Source organism: Diuraphis noxia, unplaced genomic scaffold (assembly GCF_037042655.1).
Source record: "Diuraphis noxia isolate RWA-SAM2 unplaced genomic scaffold, SU_Dnox_SAM2 contig0004, whole genome shotgun sequence".
In the NCBI taxonomy this organism is placed as follows: Eukaryota; Metazoa; Arthropoda; class Insecta; order Hemiptera; family Aphididae; genus Diuraphis; species Diuraphis noxia.
This window is the reverse complement of record NW_028301714.1, coordinates 8,041,618-8,061,930: the sequence shown is the minus strand read 5'-3', so window position 1 is coordinate 8,061,930 and position 20,313 is coordinate 8,041,618. Positions and strand designations below refer to the sequence as shown.

At 27.9% G+C, this 20,313-nt stretch overlaps 1 protein-coding gene and 1 pseudogene across 2 annotated transcripts in view; one reads left to right on the top strand and one right to left on the bottom strand.

Annotated features, from left to right (window-relative positions):
* LOC149055635 (uncharacterized) overlaps positions 1 to 20,313 on the bottom strand; it is a 38,911-nt pseudogene that overhangs the window by 7,545 nt on the left and 11,053 nt on the right.
* Eaat2 (Excitatory amino acid transporter 2) overlaps positions 12,432 to 20,313 on the top strand; it is a 29,787-nt gene continuing 21,905 nt past the window's right edge. The window contains exons 1-2 of one of the 2 annotated variants that reach the window (XM_089225423.1): positions 12,432 to 12,718; positions 20,024 to 20,173. In XM_089225423.1, coding sequence (XP_089081549.1) covers positions 12,688 to 12,718; positions 20,024 to 20,173 — 181 coding nt within the window. In that variant the 5' untranslated portion in view covers positions 12,432 to 12,687. Of the gene's footprint in view, positions 12,719 to 19,382; positions 19,820 to 20,023; positions 20,174 to 20,313 lie in introns of those variants that run through there. The other variant, XM_089225424.1, reaches the window with a different exon arrangement.

Here is a 20,313-nt window from a genome sequence, read left to right as displayed (position 1 = left end):
TTCCAATAAGGCGATAATATTTCACTACGAATTCACATAATATACATAATTATACAATTAAAATAAATGAAAAAATAATAATTTAGATAAATATGTACGTAAATGTTAAAATATGCGTATAATTATCAAAAACCAATTAAAAAGCTAATAAACTGACAAAAAAGTACCAATAAAGCATTTATGTACGAAAATCACAAGAAAAAGCAAAAAAAAGCAAAAGCAAAATTGCATATTTGAACTCTGTGATGAATGAATCGAATTTTGTTTTTGATTAGCCATGTCCTGGTGTACTATGAAAGAAAATGCAAATGCTACAAAATCCTAGCCCTATATATGATCTAAGATTTATAACGACCCAAGGAAAACAGTGATAAACTGATACTAAAAATAAATTTAAAACTAAAGTTCAAAGCACGGTTTAAGATAGTACTATCTTAAATCGTGGTTCAAAGTAAAATGTAAATTGTAAACCATGTGGCCAGCAGCTGCATAACACTTATTAGTTATTGTTATTGCTTAAATAGTTAAATAGTTAAATATTAAATGATTTAAATGTATGATGTAATAATGTAATTAGTAATTAAACTAATTATTGTATGTTTTATACGTTATATCATTAAGTATACCGACAGTTTAAATTTCTTTAATAACATAATATACTTAACGCAATAGTTTTTGAATGATTAAGTTTGACGAAAAAAATTCCATTGATGACATCGGAATTTATGATTTATGTATATTATTAAGAGGACGTGATACCCGCATGTGTTGTCTCCGTTTTACAAATGCGTAACATGGTACATTTTTCGCTCAGCAGAACACGTGTAGCTCCGTTAACTTAAAAATTAGAGTGAACTGACCTCTTATAAAATTTAAAGGTAAGATTATTATCTAAACAACCTCATATGCTTTTTATTTTATATCAAATTTAAAGCGAGTTATGAGTATTTTAAAATTGTAAATTTTTTGTGCATCTTAAAATACTCATAACTTCCTTTAAAATTTAAATATAATAAAAAGCATATGAGGTTGACTAGATAACAATCATACCTTTAAATTTTATAAGAGGTCAATTCACTCTAATTTTTAAGCAAACGGAGCTACCGTGTTCTGCTGAACGTAAAATTTACTATATAATGCACTTGTAAGACAGAGACAACACATGCGGGTATCACGTCCTCTTAAGTGTGGCGTAAATTTTATAATACCTACCACTTGGAAAGCACAACGTTCGTACATAAAGTTTATTGGTAAGTTTTTTTTAAATAAACAACATGTATAAGTAGAAAAATAAATTTGATTAATACATAATTTTGTGCATGAATTATTATACATTATTACATAATTAACAGTTTTTAATTAAATTTTATTTTCAGTTTAATCAGTTTTGTTCATTCAGTTACACCACCAAATGTTATTCAAAGTTTGATGACACAAAAGTTGTTTTATTCTAAAAATTAATAACTGACACCATAGCACAAACCTAATAGGTACAACATCATATATTCTTACCCATATTATTACGTATTACCATCTACTTGGACACATCAAGATGACAGATGACTGCCTATCTATTTATACCTACAAATTACTTAAAAATATTATGTTCTCTGTTCAGAAGTACTTTAAATTTGTATCATTCAAATTTTGCATTCTGGCAGTGATTATTATTAAGAACTAAGATTATCCATGTATACTACAAATATACTTAGTCAGATGTCTTGAGATATAAATAATGAAATCACATAATTTCCTAACTCCCATTAGATTTGCAAATGAGAACGATGACAAATAAAAATATTGTTTCCATTATAGAATTTTGATAATTGAAGTTACTACAAAATAATTAAGTATGTTAAACATATTTTTAACTGTTAAATTATTTAGTTATATTTATTCTTTCTTAACTTATTAGATATTCAACTAGGTACTCAAGTTAATTTCAAAGAAGTTAAAAAATTAAGCCTGACAATATGCATTCCAGAAGAAAACTAATCCCAATAATATAGTAAACTAAAAATATGTTAAATGAAAATTGTAGATTCTAATGTATTTATTTAATTTTAACAAATATTATACAATTAAGTTAAATTAGCTAACAATATCCAATCAATCATAAATGTGTGGTAAATTGTACGTTTCTTTAAAAACTAAAAAAAAAGCATAGATTTGTCACCCGCATTTCTATACATGGTATTATAAAATATTGTACTTAAATAACTACTTTGTTATAATATCAGGTAGATATGTCGTATGTCTTAATCCTAATATTTAGGTATCATAAAAATATTTTTATTTTAAACTATATTGTATTTAGTGTTTTGCAACTGAAAAATCTTCTGTTTGATTGGTGTTGTTAGCTATTTAGGTATTACCACCTACTAAATCTAAGTTAAATTATTATGAGTCCCACTTTTAAATTTTACTGTATTTTTTTTAGTTAGGGGTTAAGTTGAGTTTGTTTCAATTTTTTCATTTTTGAATACATGTTATGATCTTAACTCATATTTTGCATTTTTGCATTTTTGCATTTTGATTTGACTGTATGAATTAAATTGGAATAGATTTATCATAGACCTGAGCTTTTAAATTATGGTAAAATTTTAAAGGGCATTTGTCTAGCAGGTGCTCTATCAAAATTTATAAATATTGTTCCACAGTTACCTGTGCATTTATTTTATAGTAGTAGTAATAAAATCAATCAATTTCACTTCTACTCCTTTATTATTTACGGCTATCTCCCAATATGCGGTCTACCACAAAAATATGCGGTCTACCAAAATGGACGTGGTCTACCGTAATAATATTAAAGTAATAAAGTACAATATAAGCAGAGGCGCCGACTTTTAGATATTAGCGCGGGGGCAAACTCTTCTATTAAAATTCTATAGTATGCTGTAGTTTGCTTACCGGGAGGAGTAATTACCAAATTGTCCCTTAAATCTATTTTAATACTCCTCTAGGGTGCTATAGATATATTTGTTTATAATTTATAAATAATATTATTTGAATTGAAAAATTTTAGTTTATATACTATAATGGTAATAAAATCAGTTCCGTCTCTATATTTCGGGAAAAATTGAAATGACAGATGTATTTTTAGACAAAATATAAAACCAAATAGTAGTGAGCGTCGAGCGATCTATAGTATTTATAGATCATATTTAGGTAATATACAAATATACAATCGTCGATGTTCTAATGAATATTTTCATGTTATAATCTGGTATTTTAACCAAATAATTATTATTGTACACAACGGGACACGGGGGCGAAATAATACTTTTGCCCCCGTTAAATCAATGTACAGCGGCGATCGCCCCCTTTGCCCCCGCGAAGTCGGCGCCTATGAATATAAGTATAAAAAAAATTTAATTTATTCAGGATCCACAAAATTATCTACCATAATAATATTAAAAGTATAATAAAATATAATTTAAAGTATAAAAAAATTTTTATTTATTATTTATTAATGATCAACAAAATTATCTACCGTAATAATATAAAAGAAAGTATATAAAAAAAATTAATTTATTAAGGATCCACAAAATTATCCACAAAGCATAATTTCATATCTCTAAGGAAAGCATCAAAAATATTATCTGTTTTATTTAAACCAACTAACCCAGTAACCTGTATTGTTACCCATATGATAAAATATATATTGTTATGAAAAATTAAGATAAAATATATAAATTGGTAGATAATAAATATAAATGATGCGGAATTCCCAGCTATATAGGTAGAACACATAACATTGATAGACCGCATACTATACTCATATTATTTATAGTTACGTAGCACACAAAACGGAGGTAGACCGCATATTGGGAGATAGCCTTATTTACTTATTAATTATTATAGTTATTACTTATTAGTTATTACATACTTCTCAATTTAAGCCAATAGCTATTATGTATTATAATAATTTTGCCATGTAGGTACGCCTAATTTTGATAATAATAGAAATATAATTTTTACATCCTTGCAATAGTCAATGATAGTAAACTGTGTATTTTTAATTGAATTTTTATTTGATTTGATGATCCTAAAAAAAATATTTTAATAATAAATGGTGAAATATATTTTATACCTAATATGTACAATTTACATATGTAAACATTGTGGTAGATCACTTTGAGTAAATTAGTAGATCACTTGCTATATAAATGCCTTTTATAGTGACTCATAATAATAGAAATATAAAATGGGGTGATTACTGATTTCAGTCATGATATATTGAAATAGGTAAGTTGTTTTCCTACATATTACCTTATTGTTTTTAACAATATTCATAATTATTGTTAAAATAATCTTAAAATAAAACATTATATAAATTTAAATTTGAAATATTTAGCTATTCATTGTCTTTCGCTTTTAAATAATTTGAAATTATTTAATTGGTTTGTAATATTGTAAATATAATATGGGGTAATATGTAGTATTTGCAATTTTGAATTAAATGGTTTTCAATTAAATAAGATGAGTGAAAAAAAGTTGTAAAATGAGTATGCATTTAAAAAATACAATCTACTAGATGTATACTTAGAGGTTAGGTACTATATCATGTACAGGGAGATTCTTTTAAGGGGGTACACTAATTATCTCGAAAAGATATTTACTATATATTAGTATATTTACTTTTTTCAAAATATTTTTTTACATGGTTTCAAGTTGTTAAAAAAACAACGTTTTTATTAAAAAATTATATTTTTAAATATTTTTTATCCTTATCATTTTTTAAGTTTTTTATTTTTTTGAATGACAACATAGAGTTTTAATTTCATATTCCAAAGCAGAATATTTTTCTAAGTATTTTGATTCATAAAAATCGAATTTAGGACGAGTAATTTATGAGTTATATGTATTTAAAGTTTAGACAAGCGGAGTAGTGGACAAACCTTTTGCGGGGTAACCCCGTACCACTCCACTCTGCCAACCTAAACTTTAAATACTTATAACTCAAAAACTGCTAGCCCTAAATTCGATCTTTATGAATCAAAATATTTGGAAAAATATTCTGCTTTGGAACATGAAATTAAAATTATTATTAATTTTATTTACTATGTATACATAAGTGTGAATATGTAGGTATGTAGATAATTTAAAAATAGGTATACATACATTCTAAAGGTGTACTAAAATAATAAAATGTTATGATATTATATAGGTTATCGTCAGAGGTTAAAGTGGGAAAAAATTCCAGAGGGGACTAATGTTTCCAAAAAGTTTTAAACGTTCCATATATAATTTTATGTATAATGTCTAATGTATAAAATCCTAATTTGTTAAAGGGGACGCTTTTTAACCGCCGTCAGAGGTAAGGGGACTGAGTCCTCCTGCGTCCCCCCCCCACTTTAACTCCTGGTTATCGTTTATTTAAAATAAAATCATAAATTATTGTATTAATTAATTGTTCATATTATTCAAGTTACCTAAATCTTATTATTATTAGTTATATCTTACGAAAACACCAAAACCAATATACCATAGTGATGGAAACTATCGAAACTATTTGATGATAGTTAACTTTTCATTCAAAGAGTTCGAATACTGTTTTTATTAATAAAAACTTGTTATCATTCGAAATTCACATTCAAAATAAACAAATTACAGAAGTCTGTTAAAATATACCAGCCAACATTTTGAAAAAAATGTACAACTGACAATGTTTTAAAACGTATGACATTTTGTTTATCACAAAATAGACATCATTTTGAACATTTATTTTAAAAAAAACGGGTAAGTGGGTATCGCTCTGCTGTGCATTAGGGGGTGGGGTGGACCTTTGACTAGGGTAGGTTAAATTTGAATGCAATTATATGTATCATTGTATACGAAAAACGATTCTGAACGGAGATGATTTGTCAGTCTATAGGATAATATATTATATTTAAATATTGTCATATATTCTATTATGAAACAAATATTTTATTTTTCAATGAGGACGCATTTTGCATAAGGCATGGTTAATCAATTTTTCTAAAAACATTGCATATAGTTATCATAATTCATAATACCTTATATTATCATAAATAAACATATACCTGGTTTGAGGATAAATCGTTATCGTTACGCGATTTCACAAACATTTAAAACTCAAACGCACTTAAAACTTTTCTTATAACGATGCTTCGAGTTTTCTCTATAGTTACTTGAATGAAAACTTATGGAAAACTTAGTGTTGTATTTTTTATCCTTAGTTATAAACACAAACAATTTTATGGTTTTTCAACTTCAAAATTACTTGCAAATTTTCGCGTTTTCGACAAATTTCGTAAAAATTTGAACTATAAACGCTTATAAAAAAAATTGTGACCAACGATTTTTAATTTTTTTAGCTAAAATAAGAACAACTCATAAAGAACCTTGTATTAAATTTTCAAGTTTTTTTGGTCATCCAAAACTTTTTTACCGACACTTCAAAAAAAAAATTCTCATAAAAATCGAAAATTTCAGTGGTCTATAAATAACTAAAAAAGTCAAAAATTTTTGAAAATTAAACTGTCTATAGATAACACTAACATAAAGATTTGGCGATAATTTCAAGTATTTACAGTGATAAGTTTTTGAATTACAACCATATAAAAAAATTGATTTAGTCGAAAACTGGTTTTGCGTAAAATTTCCGTCTGTTTTTCTGTCATTTTTTTGGTTTTTCTCGATTTTTTTGAAAACTATTGGGAAATGTTTACTTTTTACCTGTATAGCGCACCAAAGATATTCACTTTTCCATCGGAAACCACCCCCAAAGTTTGAAATTGAAGCATTATTTCGACTAGTTATGCTGTACTTTGACACAAAAACAAATAAAACACACATCATTGTAAAATCAATACCATGTATATAATATCATCACCCCGATCAGAATCTAAAAATAATAAATAAACAAAGAATTTGATGTAGTTGGATCTTCATAAATTTTTTCTTTCAAATCCTTGTTTATTAATGTTCTTGGACTCTCGGGATTCCGATTTAATTGTTAATCAAATAATATCACTACATTAATTTGATATCAGTTTTTGTACAGTAAAAAAAAAGTTATAAGATTTTTAAATCGTGGAACTGTATATTACGATTTTAGATAGGTAATTAATTAATTAAATTCTTAAATCGTACTGTAAAATTATACCTATTAATCTATTCCATTTTCTACTATTATCATACAACATTCATATCATTCATAATATCACAGAACAATATTATTTAAGACAATTGATAGGACTATCTTAAATAGTGACGCATTATTATCACCTAAATTAGATTAAATTAATGTCCTGTTCCTAATTAATATATTATGTATTTATTATTTACTTTCTGCATGATACTATAATCATATTACGTGGCAGTCACGGACTTTCGAGGTATACCTTGGTCTTTAGTGGTAATCAGATATAATTATGTGGTGATACCACAGAACAATGTGATACAATAACAATGGTGATACCATTTTAATTTTTAAATAGTTATCTGTAAAATTGTGATTAAAATAAATATGTCACAATATATTTCCAGTTTATCATATATTATTCTTGGCCCAAGAATCTTGGTTAATTCTGTATGTCCAATTAGTCGATATTTCGATAAGTTAATAAATGATTAGGGTTCAAAGTACAATGGCAATCTTTAATGAATTGTTATTTATGTTGTTACCTTGGGTTCAACGATATCAAATTTATGACTAGCTCCTGGTCTTCACAATATTATTGAAAACATTTTAAAAACCACCAATACTTTGAGAAGATGTATCTCGCAAACCACAATCAACGAAAAATAAAAATGTTAACGCGTAAATTCATAATAAAATTGGGGTTATTGTAATATAATAATCTAAAATATAATGAAATAATATAATATGTTACCATTTGAAAATCAAAAGTTGATAGTGATTTCACCAATAAATAAAAGGGTAAAAAAAAATTAAAATATTATACGGTTTAGAAAAACATAAACATAGAAGTTTTAAAAAAAAAAATTTAAAAAAGTTAATACTTTTCGAGATATTTAGTGTACCCGCTTAAAAGAATCACCATGTATATCTATTATTATTTTAGTTAAAATATCATCAAATTTATTGGTACCTATTGAGTATAATCTGGAAAATATTTACAGGTTGTAGGTATTTAAAATTTCTTTCGTAAATAAAATGTTTAAAATTATTTTATAGATATAATATAATACATGATAATGTATAGATAGTAGGTACAATAAATTATTTTATTGTTTAATAACATGATGTAAGTACACGCTAAAAATAAAATTATTTTCAAAACTTAATTTTTCATTCTCCTGTTTCTGAATAAATAAAGCAATACTTAAATTTATAAACAAATGTTTGTCTTAAAATGTGTCAGGCTGGTTTAGGTTAGACTACCTACAATTCCACATGTATTAAATATTATAGTTATTAGTTACTATTATTGTCATATAATTAATAATTCTCTACAATTATAATATTCATATATTATGAAAAGAGTATGCGTGATTTCTGTGCAAGTGCTATTTTAATTAATATTTCTGTAGTAATAACTATAGTACTGAGTAGAGTGGAATCTACCACCAACAACAGCATTAGAATATTATAGAACCATTGCGTAGCTGATATGCGCTAGTAATCATTATTGTTAAAAATTTCACGATTTTCTACAAAAATTAAAAATCTTTCGAGTTCCAAATTCCGTAATAGTTGTGAAAAAAAATGATTTTAATTTAAAAAAAATAAAGGTTACAATAACGAATATATCGTACCAATACAACATGGTAAAAATTATAAGCTTTCCAACAGACAACAGCTGTATACTACTACTTAATAAGTGTCCGTGTTTATTGAAGGCTTTATTCTATATAAAATACTTAGGTATATACTATATTTGCTACGAAAATTCTGGAACCTGTAGTCTGGAGTGAGTATTAGTATTAAGAGCATGGCTAGTGCAGTATCTAGGAATGAAAAAATGTTGGGCTAGTGTAATGATCCTCATTATTAATAATATGTAAAATAATTTAGATATTTATGTATTGGAAGTCACTGACATTCAGTGACTTTGAAATAACCAGATTATAGGAAAGCGTAAGCGTAGATCAAAGGTGAAGTCTGGAAATAGCATACACCTTTTGATTAAACGGACGTCAAGGTTTTGTTATTAATAAAAATACTTTATGTTAATTTAAAACTGTGTATCTTTATTTTAAACATCAATACAAATTAGAGTGCTGAAGCGGACGCGTTTCAACACTGGACACAACATATGCACTTATATAATATATACTAAGTTATATAAGTTATAAATATAAATAAAATATTCGCAGCTTTAAAAAGTAATAAGCCATATTACAAAGCCATACACATAAAAAGTATTATGTGTACCGACCTCTGTTATAGAGACTTTAAAGTAGGTATTACATCATATAATAAATTAGATAATATAAACAAGAATTAATTTTTTAAATAGTACCTACCTATATGAGGAGTTCAACCCCGACAACCCCTATACTGTCCTCTTTTGTATCCAGAATATAATTGCCCCCTTGGTAATGGCCAATGGGTACCAAAAGAATGCAGAGATATTATGAATCTTTGTACTGATATGATTTAGGTGTGGTAATGTACGTTTGTGAAATTTTGTTATTTTAGGTTTGTCGAGTACATAATTTTATGACGTATCAAAAAATTATGTATAAAGGTACACAGGTATATTATAGAGTGTTTGATTTAACTCGTTCATTTATTAATTATGTATTTAATTGCAAGGTTTGGATTTTTGGTTTTTCTGCACCCCAGATCAGTAAATTACACTGTTTATTGGTTTATTGTAATTATAGTTACGAATGCCATGCATGATAAATTTTGTTCGTAAGATGAGAAAAATTACATTGAATAATTAAATAGACGTTGACATACCCATCATTTGAGTGTAGAGGCGTTTTCCTATATGTGGGTTTCACGTTAATCGTTTGTCTCTAAATATATTCCCAAATGAACATTACCGTACCATGATGTCGACTATAGGAACTTATATATGAGTTATAGCATATATTAAAATATGTTATATACCAGAATAACATTATGTATTCGACTTGAAGGTCTTTTTTTTGTATTTTATATTTTTATAACAACCTATAACGTCTTTAAAATTCTAATTTACAAAAATCCTATCATTGTAAATCGATGTACAATAGGTATATTATTTTTATGGGTCTGATATGTTTGCCCGACACTCAAATGCCCGACACCTCAATTGCCCGACACCTCAATTGCCCGACACTACTTTTACCTGACAATGCATTTTCCGAACAATACATTTGCTTGACATTACATTTTGCATTTTTTTACTGTAAGTACGTAATATTAGTATAGGTGGTATATATTATATACTATATAATATAACTTGATACTGTCGACTGTCGGACAAATGTATTATTATTATTTATTAGTTATATAATTTTGAATAATTTTTGACACACATTTATGTATAATATAACTTGATATTGCCGCCTAGGCGCGCCTGTTGGACAAATGTATGAATTTTTTAATATAAACCTAATATATACCTATATACATAAATATAATATATTTTTGAATATATTGTCGGGCAAATGTGTTGTCGGGGAATTTAATGTCGGGAAAGTGTACTGATCCCATTTTTATAGGTATTAAAATTTAGATTAATATTTGTATGTACTTGTTGCTAATTGAACGTATTACCACAATACATTATACTACAATAGTACAATATTAAAAGAAATATAAAATATACTATCTACCTATATAGATTTATAATTGATACACTCTAATCACAATATATAGTTATTGGCAACGAAAATTTACAATGATGTTTTTGAATTCAATCCAAATACATTTTACGCAGATTTCATTCTTTTAAAACATAAGTTATATAGTCTGAAAACACAAAAAATGAGAAGAAAATAGAAATGCCGCAATTTTAATCAGCATGTATCCGGTGTTTTTTATGCAGAATTACAACTTAACTCAGTAAAAATTATCAAAAATTATCAAAAATCTCCCTAAAATATAAACGTATATATAATATATTTTATGTTGTAAAATAATATATATATTATTAAGATAATATGAGATAAGTTAATTAGGTGATACCTAACTTAAATAATCTGTATGAATAGATTATACGTATTGTGGACCATATAAGCACCAAAGTTGGCAGTTAAATACTAATGATTACTATTATTGTAACCTATTATTTGTGTATATCTGGTCAAATGTGTTTGTGTGTGTGTGTGCGTGGAGAGCTTGATATTTTTACCCATTATCAAAAGTAGGCAGGTTTCAACTTACAACTTATCCTCAACATTTTTCCAAAAAGTACCTACGTATATATATGTATATTATGACTGGATAAATAAATAATATAATATATATGTCTATTTTAAATTTTAATGTTATAAATATGTGTATTGTTTCAATGTTATAAAAATTTGTAATAAGTGAATGTTATAAATGTAATAATAATATAAAAATAGTATTCTATTGACAGACTAAGCATTTTATTTGAGGAATTGTGGGGGGGGGGTTTAAAACATCCTAAGGAAAAACTTATATTCTCATCTTCCCATAATTCACCCCTAATAACCACATATAATGATTATTATGTCATTGCCTGTTTACAAGCCTGTTCATACCTATCCACAGTATGTGATTGCCAAGGTTGACCATTTTAGCATTCCGTATAGTATAACAATGCGTATTAATAATATATAGCGTAGCCAGCCATGATTTTTTAAAGGTTTATTTTGCAACTATTAAAAATTATTAATATAGTAAACTGTGAGTATGAAATATTTTAAAAACAAGTATCACGGGGATGATGACTTAAAAATCGAATAAACGATTAATACAGGAATTATTGTCATTTGTCGTGTGTATTTTAATTTTTTCTCACAATCGACAAAATTTATCAACAAATATAAAATATGAATTATTAAATTATTATGTATTCAAACATTAATCCCGATAGGTAATCAATAATAATATTCATTAGGTATAAAATATACTATTGCTGGTTTAAAAGTCGATTTTCCATGTATCGAAATCAATAGAAAAATATTCGGCTTGAGAAGACGAAATGTTTAAAATGGCAAAAACTTAAGAAACGATATCATTTAAAATGTAATTAAAAAACAATAAAAATTTTGAAAAACACGGATTTACCGTGAATAAACCGTTAGTTTTCTTAACACTATAATATATGCTCTTCTAAGATAATCGCCCTGTATGCAGCACATCTGTGACACTAGACGTCGTCGTCATTAAAATTCATGTTTACGTCAACGCCGCGATGACGGGCAAACCGACAGCGACGCCGCCGACACACGATCGAGTGTGTGTGTCCAGCGCGCGCGTGTGGGCATGTGTCACAAACCCCGAAAGACCTTTGTAGAAAGTGCGCTCTGTACGAGTGGTCGTCGGACGACTATGTCCAGCGGTCAGCTTCGAATGATTGTATTATTATCGTCGTTGTCTTCGTCTTTGTCGATACTACCGCAATAATTTCCGCTGTCGAATATTGTAGTCCCAGCCTTTTAGTCGACAAAGCAGCTGAATTTATTTTATTTCCTTTTACTATCATTATATTGTAGTCACCTTATATTATTATCACGTCGGGTTTGAAAGGATAAGGCGAGGGATCCGGCGGCGTTCACGCTGCAGGAATGAAAATCAAACATGCCAACAACAACATCGGTGAGTGATCAATTAGTAATACACCTATAATAATACAACATGTTATTGTCATGCAATTCAAAGGATATTATAATATATATATACATATATTACTACGCTCATATTAATATTTTTAAGAGGTAAATTTTGTTTGTATACTGAACCGATTTTGAAATTCAATTTTTAAAAATATATACACTGTCATCGATAATAATAACATAATAATTTAAGCATTCTAAATTGCACATTTCTGTCAATCCGTTAATATAAGTGCTATTGATAAAATAAATATAAATATTTATAAAAATATAATATATAGGTGTTTTTAATCAACTTAACCTAACATTTTAATGCCTTAATATTTTTCTAAAATTGGTCAATCGAAACCTCAAGCACGCGATAGAAAAATTCATCGTGAGCTTTAGAAACAGACAAACAACGGGAATAAATTTAACTTAAAAGAAATCTAGCTGCAATATTTTGTCGTTGTGGCTAAATCAGATTATATATAATATTATAATTTATAATATTGTAATTCACTTGTCAGCACCCGATTTAATGAATAATTTCAGTGGTTATATGCAATCCACCGTGAAACCCTAGTCTAATTTTAATGTACCTACTAACCCATACACCTATTGCACCTGTTATAATTAATCCAAATATAAACTAATGTAGAGAATTCATTTTTAAAGAATTCTAATATTTAGGTATCAAGACCAACATTTAGCATCGTCAATTTATTTTAAAACGTTAATATCATCGACAATTGAATTTATATTTTTCTAATACCCACATAAAAAGGTTAATATATAATAAACACAGGCGGTAGAATAATCATCATTACCTATTGAACTATTGAACAAAAATCGATATGGAATAACGCACATGTATAAACCTTTAATATATTGATATTCTTTCTAATCAGTTGTATTTATATTCAAAATCGATCTGTTCAATAATTCTATAGGTAATGGTGATTATTTTACCATTTGTGATTATATTAAAACTTTTGTAAGTAGGTACTAGCAAAAAAGTCATTGCAGCAGATGTGGTGTTATTTGTAGGACCTTAACTTATACGCTATAAATTATAACCAACGATCGCTGTTTTTTTTTCAGTTTTCAATTACGAGTGCGATTTTATACGTATTCCACGCGCACTCGTTCGCAGATTTCTAATCATTTTATTTTCGATTTTATTTTTTGCGAAAAGATCCAATCCACGTTTACTTATACAGCGCATAAAATATTATTATTTTAATGCGTATTGAATAAATTTGTAATTGATTTGTGTCTATCATATAATAAAGATGCATATTATATTCTACAAAATATTAATAGGTACCTAACTTAATAAATATCAAAATTATCGATGGTATCATATCATCTGCTTTTTATAGGAATTAGGAATATAAAGGCTATGTTATATGGTCATGTGGAACACGCGTGAACCAACGGGGCGAAAATATAATATTGTTCGGTCGTCGTCTGTTGGATTTATCAAACTGTAATTTATACGATATGTAAATAAGAATCATTATTATGATAATAATTATTGTATGTTAACATCGAGTCTCACATGCCACATAGAAGTTGTATATAATTATATTGCCGTCTTGGAAATTATACAGTTCGTTCATTGATTAAATATACAATAATAGTAATAATAATAATAATGTATATTAAATCAATGGTTCGTTGTAATCTAGTATAATATTTATTATGATTAAAATATTACATTCACGAAATCCATATTCAACTAATCCTGCGAATAAACAATCTATCAAACCGTTTCGACTAAAATAAAGTGAATCGCGTCGTTGTATTATTGCGACTTGCAAAAATATTGGTACTGATCGCCTTACAATCTTAGGTTAATAATATTGTATGCTTTTATTTAATAGACTTCCAAAAATTATAAACATTGATAATAATTATTTTTTTCAATTCACTTTTTCTTTAAGTTCCTTAAAGGTTTTGATTCTTGCATCACATTTAATTTGTCCTATGTAAGAGTTTCGTGGATGTCCTCATATTTCTTTCTTTTTTTTCTTTAATAATAATAAAATATTTACAAAAATGTCTAAATATAAAAATAATTAATTTCAATCAATTTGTATAAAAATAGCATCAATAATAAAAATTATGTGAACAAACTTAAAATTAAGATGATGTTATCCAAAATTATAAAAGCCGTCGATAATTAGGCCACATTTATCTACTTACTTCATAATTTCATATGCAATATTTGTTAACATTTTATTACTTTGTGAACATCTAATAAATATAATAATAATATAGTACAATAAAGCATAAATTCTCATCAGTGTTATATTTATAGAGATATTTTTATAAAATTAACTATTATTCAACCCAAATAAATGTATAATTTATTTCTTTCATTGGAGTTTGGACCTGTATACCTAAACTTTGAATTACACAAAATAAATAATAATTAATATCAACCACATATGTTTTATATTTTATCCTATACCGTAAAACATCATCATTGTTTTCATCATTTTCTAGTTTTCTACAGTAAAATATGTATCATTGTACTGCTAAACTTAGGGGTTGTAGGTTAGTATAAACACTCTTAACCAATAAGTAATAACCTTATTATTCAAGAGAGAAATATTAGGATGTTTATGGGGACATATTATTACAACATAATGGAACGAAGTCAATGAAGACATGATCGTATTTATGCAATTTGTCAAAAACACTTTATTAATATAGTTTAACTTATTTATCCGTGTATTTGACGAACAGAAATATCAACTGGTGAACAGTTTACTAACACCGATATTTTTAAGAGATTAGGAACGATGATGTCTTTGTCTAACACTTACCTACAAATTCTTCGCTATATCTATGAGATCGACTTTATCGCATTTCGTAATTTTTTCCGGAAGATTTAAATATGGCAATCTAATATCATTTATGATTTATGAAACCAAAGATCAATAAAAAAAAACCGCTCTCAACTCTCAAGCATAAACATGATTTCTAATACAAATCTGTTTTCAGAATTATAATTACTCGATTGGTACGTTGAAAATATAATACATCTATATTAACTATGGGTTTGCTACCATGTTAGATTAAGACAGATCATTACCGTATCTGTGCTTTAATTAAAACACCGCCACTGTAGTTGTCATTTATCACAGAATATCAACGGATTACACATAATTAATTATAATGTTTATATTAAATTATTTATATAATACTATAGTAGTAAACAAAATAAAAATATATAATTTATTTTATGTACTTATAATAGAAAAATATACCATACAAATTTAAATAAATAGGTAAGTCATAAGAACAAACTCTATCAATAATCACTAAAATAATTATAACTTCAGTATAGGTAATTAAGATAATTTTTTTTTTTAAATAAAATCATTTTACAACGCATTATATAATATTTATATATCTCATAAAACATTAATGAACCTACCTAAAAACCTTTTTATAATCCTATTTACCAATATACAAATAAGATACGTTATAAAACGTAAACATAGAATTAAACGACAACTAAACAATAAATTACCTTATAAGATAAACATATAGGTATTAAAATTATTTGATTAGAACTTACATAACACATATGTAATATATACATAATTATCTTAAAATGGCATAATGTATAGGTAGATTATACATTAGAAAAATGTTAACAAATTAGTTAATAATTCAAAAACTAAGATTTTAGGTAAACATTACTTCAAACTATGTTTATATATATATATATATATATATATATATTTATTTATTTTAAATCACTAGCCACATGGGATATCTTGAGTGCTTCCCATTCAGACTTAAACCCAGGTTCTATTTTTCTAAAACCTTAGAATTTAAACAAATAAAATATCACTTCTAGAAAAAAAAATTATGAACTAACTGATGGATCGAATATATTTCATGTATATTACGTATTTTTCCTGACAAATTCAATTTTTACGATAAAATTTTAATTTGTTAGAAATAATTAAAACACACTGAAATAATATTCAATAAGGACCATATTATAAAAGACTTATTTTATTACCTAATGTATGCTTCCATCATTTGTTGTAAATACTAAATTGTAAGGAAATAATTTTTTTGAAACTGATGACAATTAATATAAATCGAGTAATTTGTGTTTGAACTATTCCGTTTGAGTCAAATATCCAAAAATAATGGTTGACTAAAAATGATCAGAATCACCGCCATTTTCTTAATAGGTATAGATACCTATGAATATTATACCGAACATGCAAATTACGCATGAATTTCATACTATTTCACCATCGTCAAAACTTAGTAATATACTATATCAGTATTATAATATCGTCTTCTCGGTTTTGGACGCATATGTTTCAAAATTAATCCTGATATCAAAGTGAATGTTCAAAACTTAAAATCTGTAGTGAAATAATTGAATGTTATCTGGTTTTTTCACTTATTTGTCAATAGGCATATAATATTACATTATCTTATGTAGTTTAAACAACGCTGTACAAACAAAAATCAAAGAATAAAAAATAAAAAATCGAAAAACCGATTAACATATTATAAATTATAAATCTTATATGTAAACCTAAAGAATAGTGCAATTGGGAGCGGTTTGTCAACATTTTTAATGTTACGCCATCGTTACAAAACTGCCTACTGGCCTCGTGGGTCTCCTTAGGCCTTAGCTATATATTATTATCTAATATTCAAAAAATAAAAATTAGTAAGCCGTTGCAGTGTGTATGTGTGTTTTTTAACCTGAGTTGGCCAGTTTATAAAATTAATAATATTCATGTAGGTAAATGTTTTAAAACCTGATTTGCGAATTTCTATTAAGCTTTCAAATGGTTAGGCATGCTATATATTTACAAATAAGAAATTACAGACAATAAATAGAGAAGTATATTATAGACATGTATCTATGTTACATTTATATACATATATTAGACGTGTCTTGAAACAAACACAATTAGGCACTAGTACAACACCAGTACCGTATTTAGAATTGTATTGTCCTAGGCACTCATTTCTTCATTGCACTTGGGCATCTCTTATCTCCCTTTTCCATAGCTATAAATTGCTTTGGAGGATTTTTTTTTGTACTTTAATCCTTCTTCCAACCCTTCTTCTTCAAAGCGTTAAATAATTCAATACTTACCTTGTTTTCTATAAAAGCATTTGGCTTCAGGTAACATTGATTATCCCGAATTTTTAGTCTTTTTATTTTTTTTCATTCTGTCTCGTAAGTCGTAATTCATGGTCTCAACTTCAAATGCCTATTTAATTTAAGGCTACAAGTTACTAATTATGCAAACAACAGTCACTATAACTAAATTATGCAAAACCGTTAACAACCTGGAAATAGAAATGTTCAAATCACCAAAATTGTAAATTTTTAATTTGTAACTCATGATTTATCAGTCATGTAATTATACGGATAATTATATATTTTATAACATTAGTTTATTATAATATTTTATTGTATATCAATATCATATTATCATGTATTTACGAATGATAGTATATAATTTGTAATATTAATCAGTATTTATATTCTCTTAATAGGATAGGACCTCACCCGTTTAATACCAAATTAATTTCTTCAACAAGACAAGTGCTATATCAAATACAATAAGGTTCTTTATTTAAACTAAATACAAATAAATAAATAAAAAGTTATTGGTTAACATTATTAGTATTCGTTAAAATGTTGATATTCAGCAGAACTCAGCAGAAGTATTGCGTAAACCAAGGACGTTAGAAAATGATAATATTTATAGATGATCGATAATTTAATCGTGTTTTGAAATTAGGTGTTAACCATAAATAATACACCACAGAGTCCTGCGAGACACGCTAAGGAAATCATAGGCTGCAGTACTTTAGCTGCATTGGCATGTCTACTGTGGCGATGACGGCTAAAAAGATATTCTCTCCCTTCACCAATTTTTTTATATTTATTTTTTAACATTACAATTTTCTAAATGTATAGAAATGACGTGAAGAGTGATTTTAAGTCTTCAAAACAGTGTTCGTACGTCATCATCATAATATTATGAATTATATACTTGAACGTCTAATGATAACCGTTAGTCGGGCAACGTGACCCCGCGGACTAAATCAGTGAGACATTATAAAAAGTACTTATAACATATATATTGCACCTGGTTATAACTATAGGCCTACTTCTACGAAAGCGACAGCAACAATAATATTTTTTGTAGCGGTTTTCGTTTCATCCGAGGCGGGCGCGGTGTCAAAATCGCGTGGGCCAGTCGCAGTTTTCCCCGCGCCCGCTCCGGGTACCGATGATGAAGAGCGAGAGCGACCGACCATCATGATACTAAAATAATTTAGTTTTTTTTTTACACACGCACTGCGCACATACACAACAACGATAGGAATATAATAATAATAATAATATGATGTTAGCGGCGGCGGTGGATATATTATTATTATTTAGTGTGTATAATATCGATGTACCTATAATACACGCCACGCCGTCGCGGTCGGCTGGAGCGTCGTCGCGCCAAGCGCATGCAAGCGACCGCGTCCGACATTCTCGTCCCGAAAACCAGTTCCCCTGGATTACCACCACCTAGGTAACCGTCGAACCGCGTACAAGCGTATAATTCACCTGTAAAAAATGACCGTGTGTACAACACGCTTGCACGATGCATTATTATTATTTTTGTTGTGATCACCGTCATCGTCATCATTGCGTAGTCGCAGTTGTCGTCGTGTGTGCGGTTTTGTTCTGCGCGCGTTTCCTCCAGCTGCAGTTCGTGGCGTGCGCACAGAAATCACGACGCTCCGCGCATTTTTTCGTCCGCATGCAGCACGACGGCGTCGGTGGCCAAAACAATCTTCTGGTCGCATATAACCACCTAACCGTATACCAGCCGAGACCATTATATACCTAGTTTCATTAATCGATTGTGACATAATAATATATACCCAGTTTACCTGTTACCGCGATATATATATATAAATTACAAGTATAGAGGTACCTGTCCCCGATCACATCGCTAAGTATACCGCGGTCTTCAAAGCTTGCGGGAAATCGATCATTACGAACACGCTGCGCAGCAGAGATTAGATAAACGCGGTAAAACATCTTATACCTATTACCTATACCTAAGTCGTTTTTTTACCACGTTATATGACAGTATGGCGTACAGTATAATATTATTACATTGTAACTACCGCACGAAATTCGAAACTAAATTCGATATTGTACCTTTTTTAACGTCATAGATGCATATTGTTATTATTATTACTACACGCGTAATATTATAATGTTTTTTCGCAGACGACATGGAAAGACAACGGGCAGAGTCGACATTCACCATCCTTTCAAAGGTCAAGAATTCGCCCAACGTGAACACGGCGGTTAAATGGCTGTCGTCCAACAAGTTACTCATATTCATCTTGGTATCAGTCGTATTTGGAGTGATCCTGGGTGAGTACGCATGTTTAAACATCCTATATACGACGGCCAGCAAGAATTAATAATGTATAGGTAGTTGTTCCAATAATGGGTAGGTACTCATAGTGAATTTATTATTAAGATTAATCGTATACGATCCATCGTCGACAATT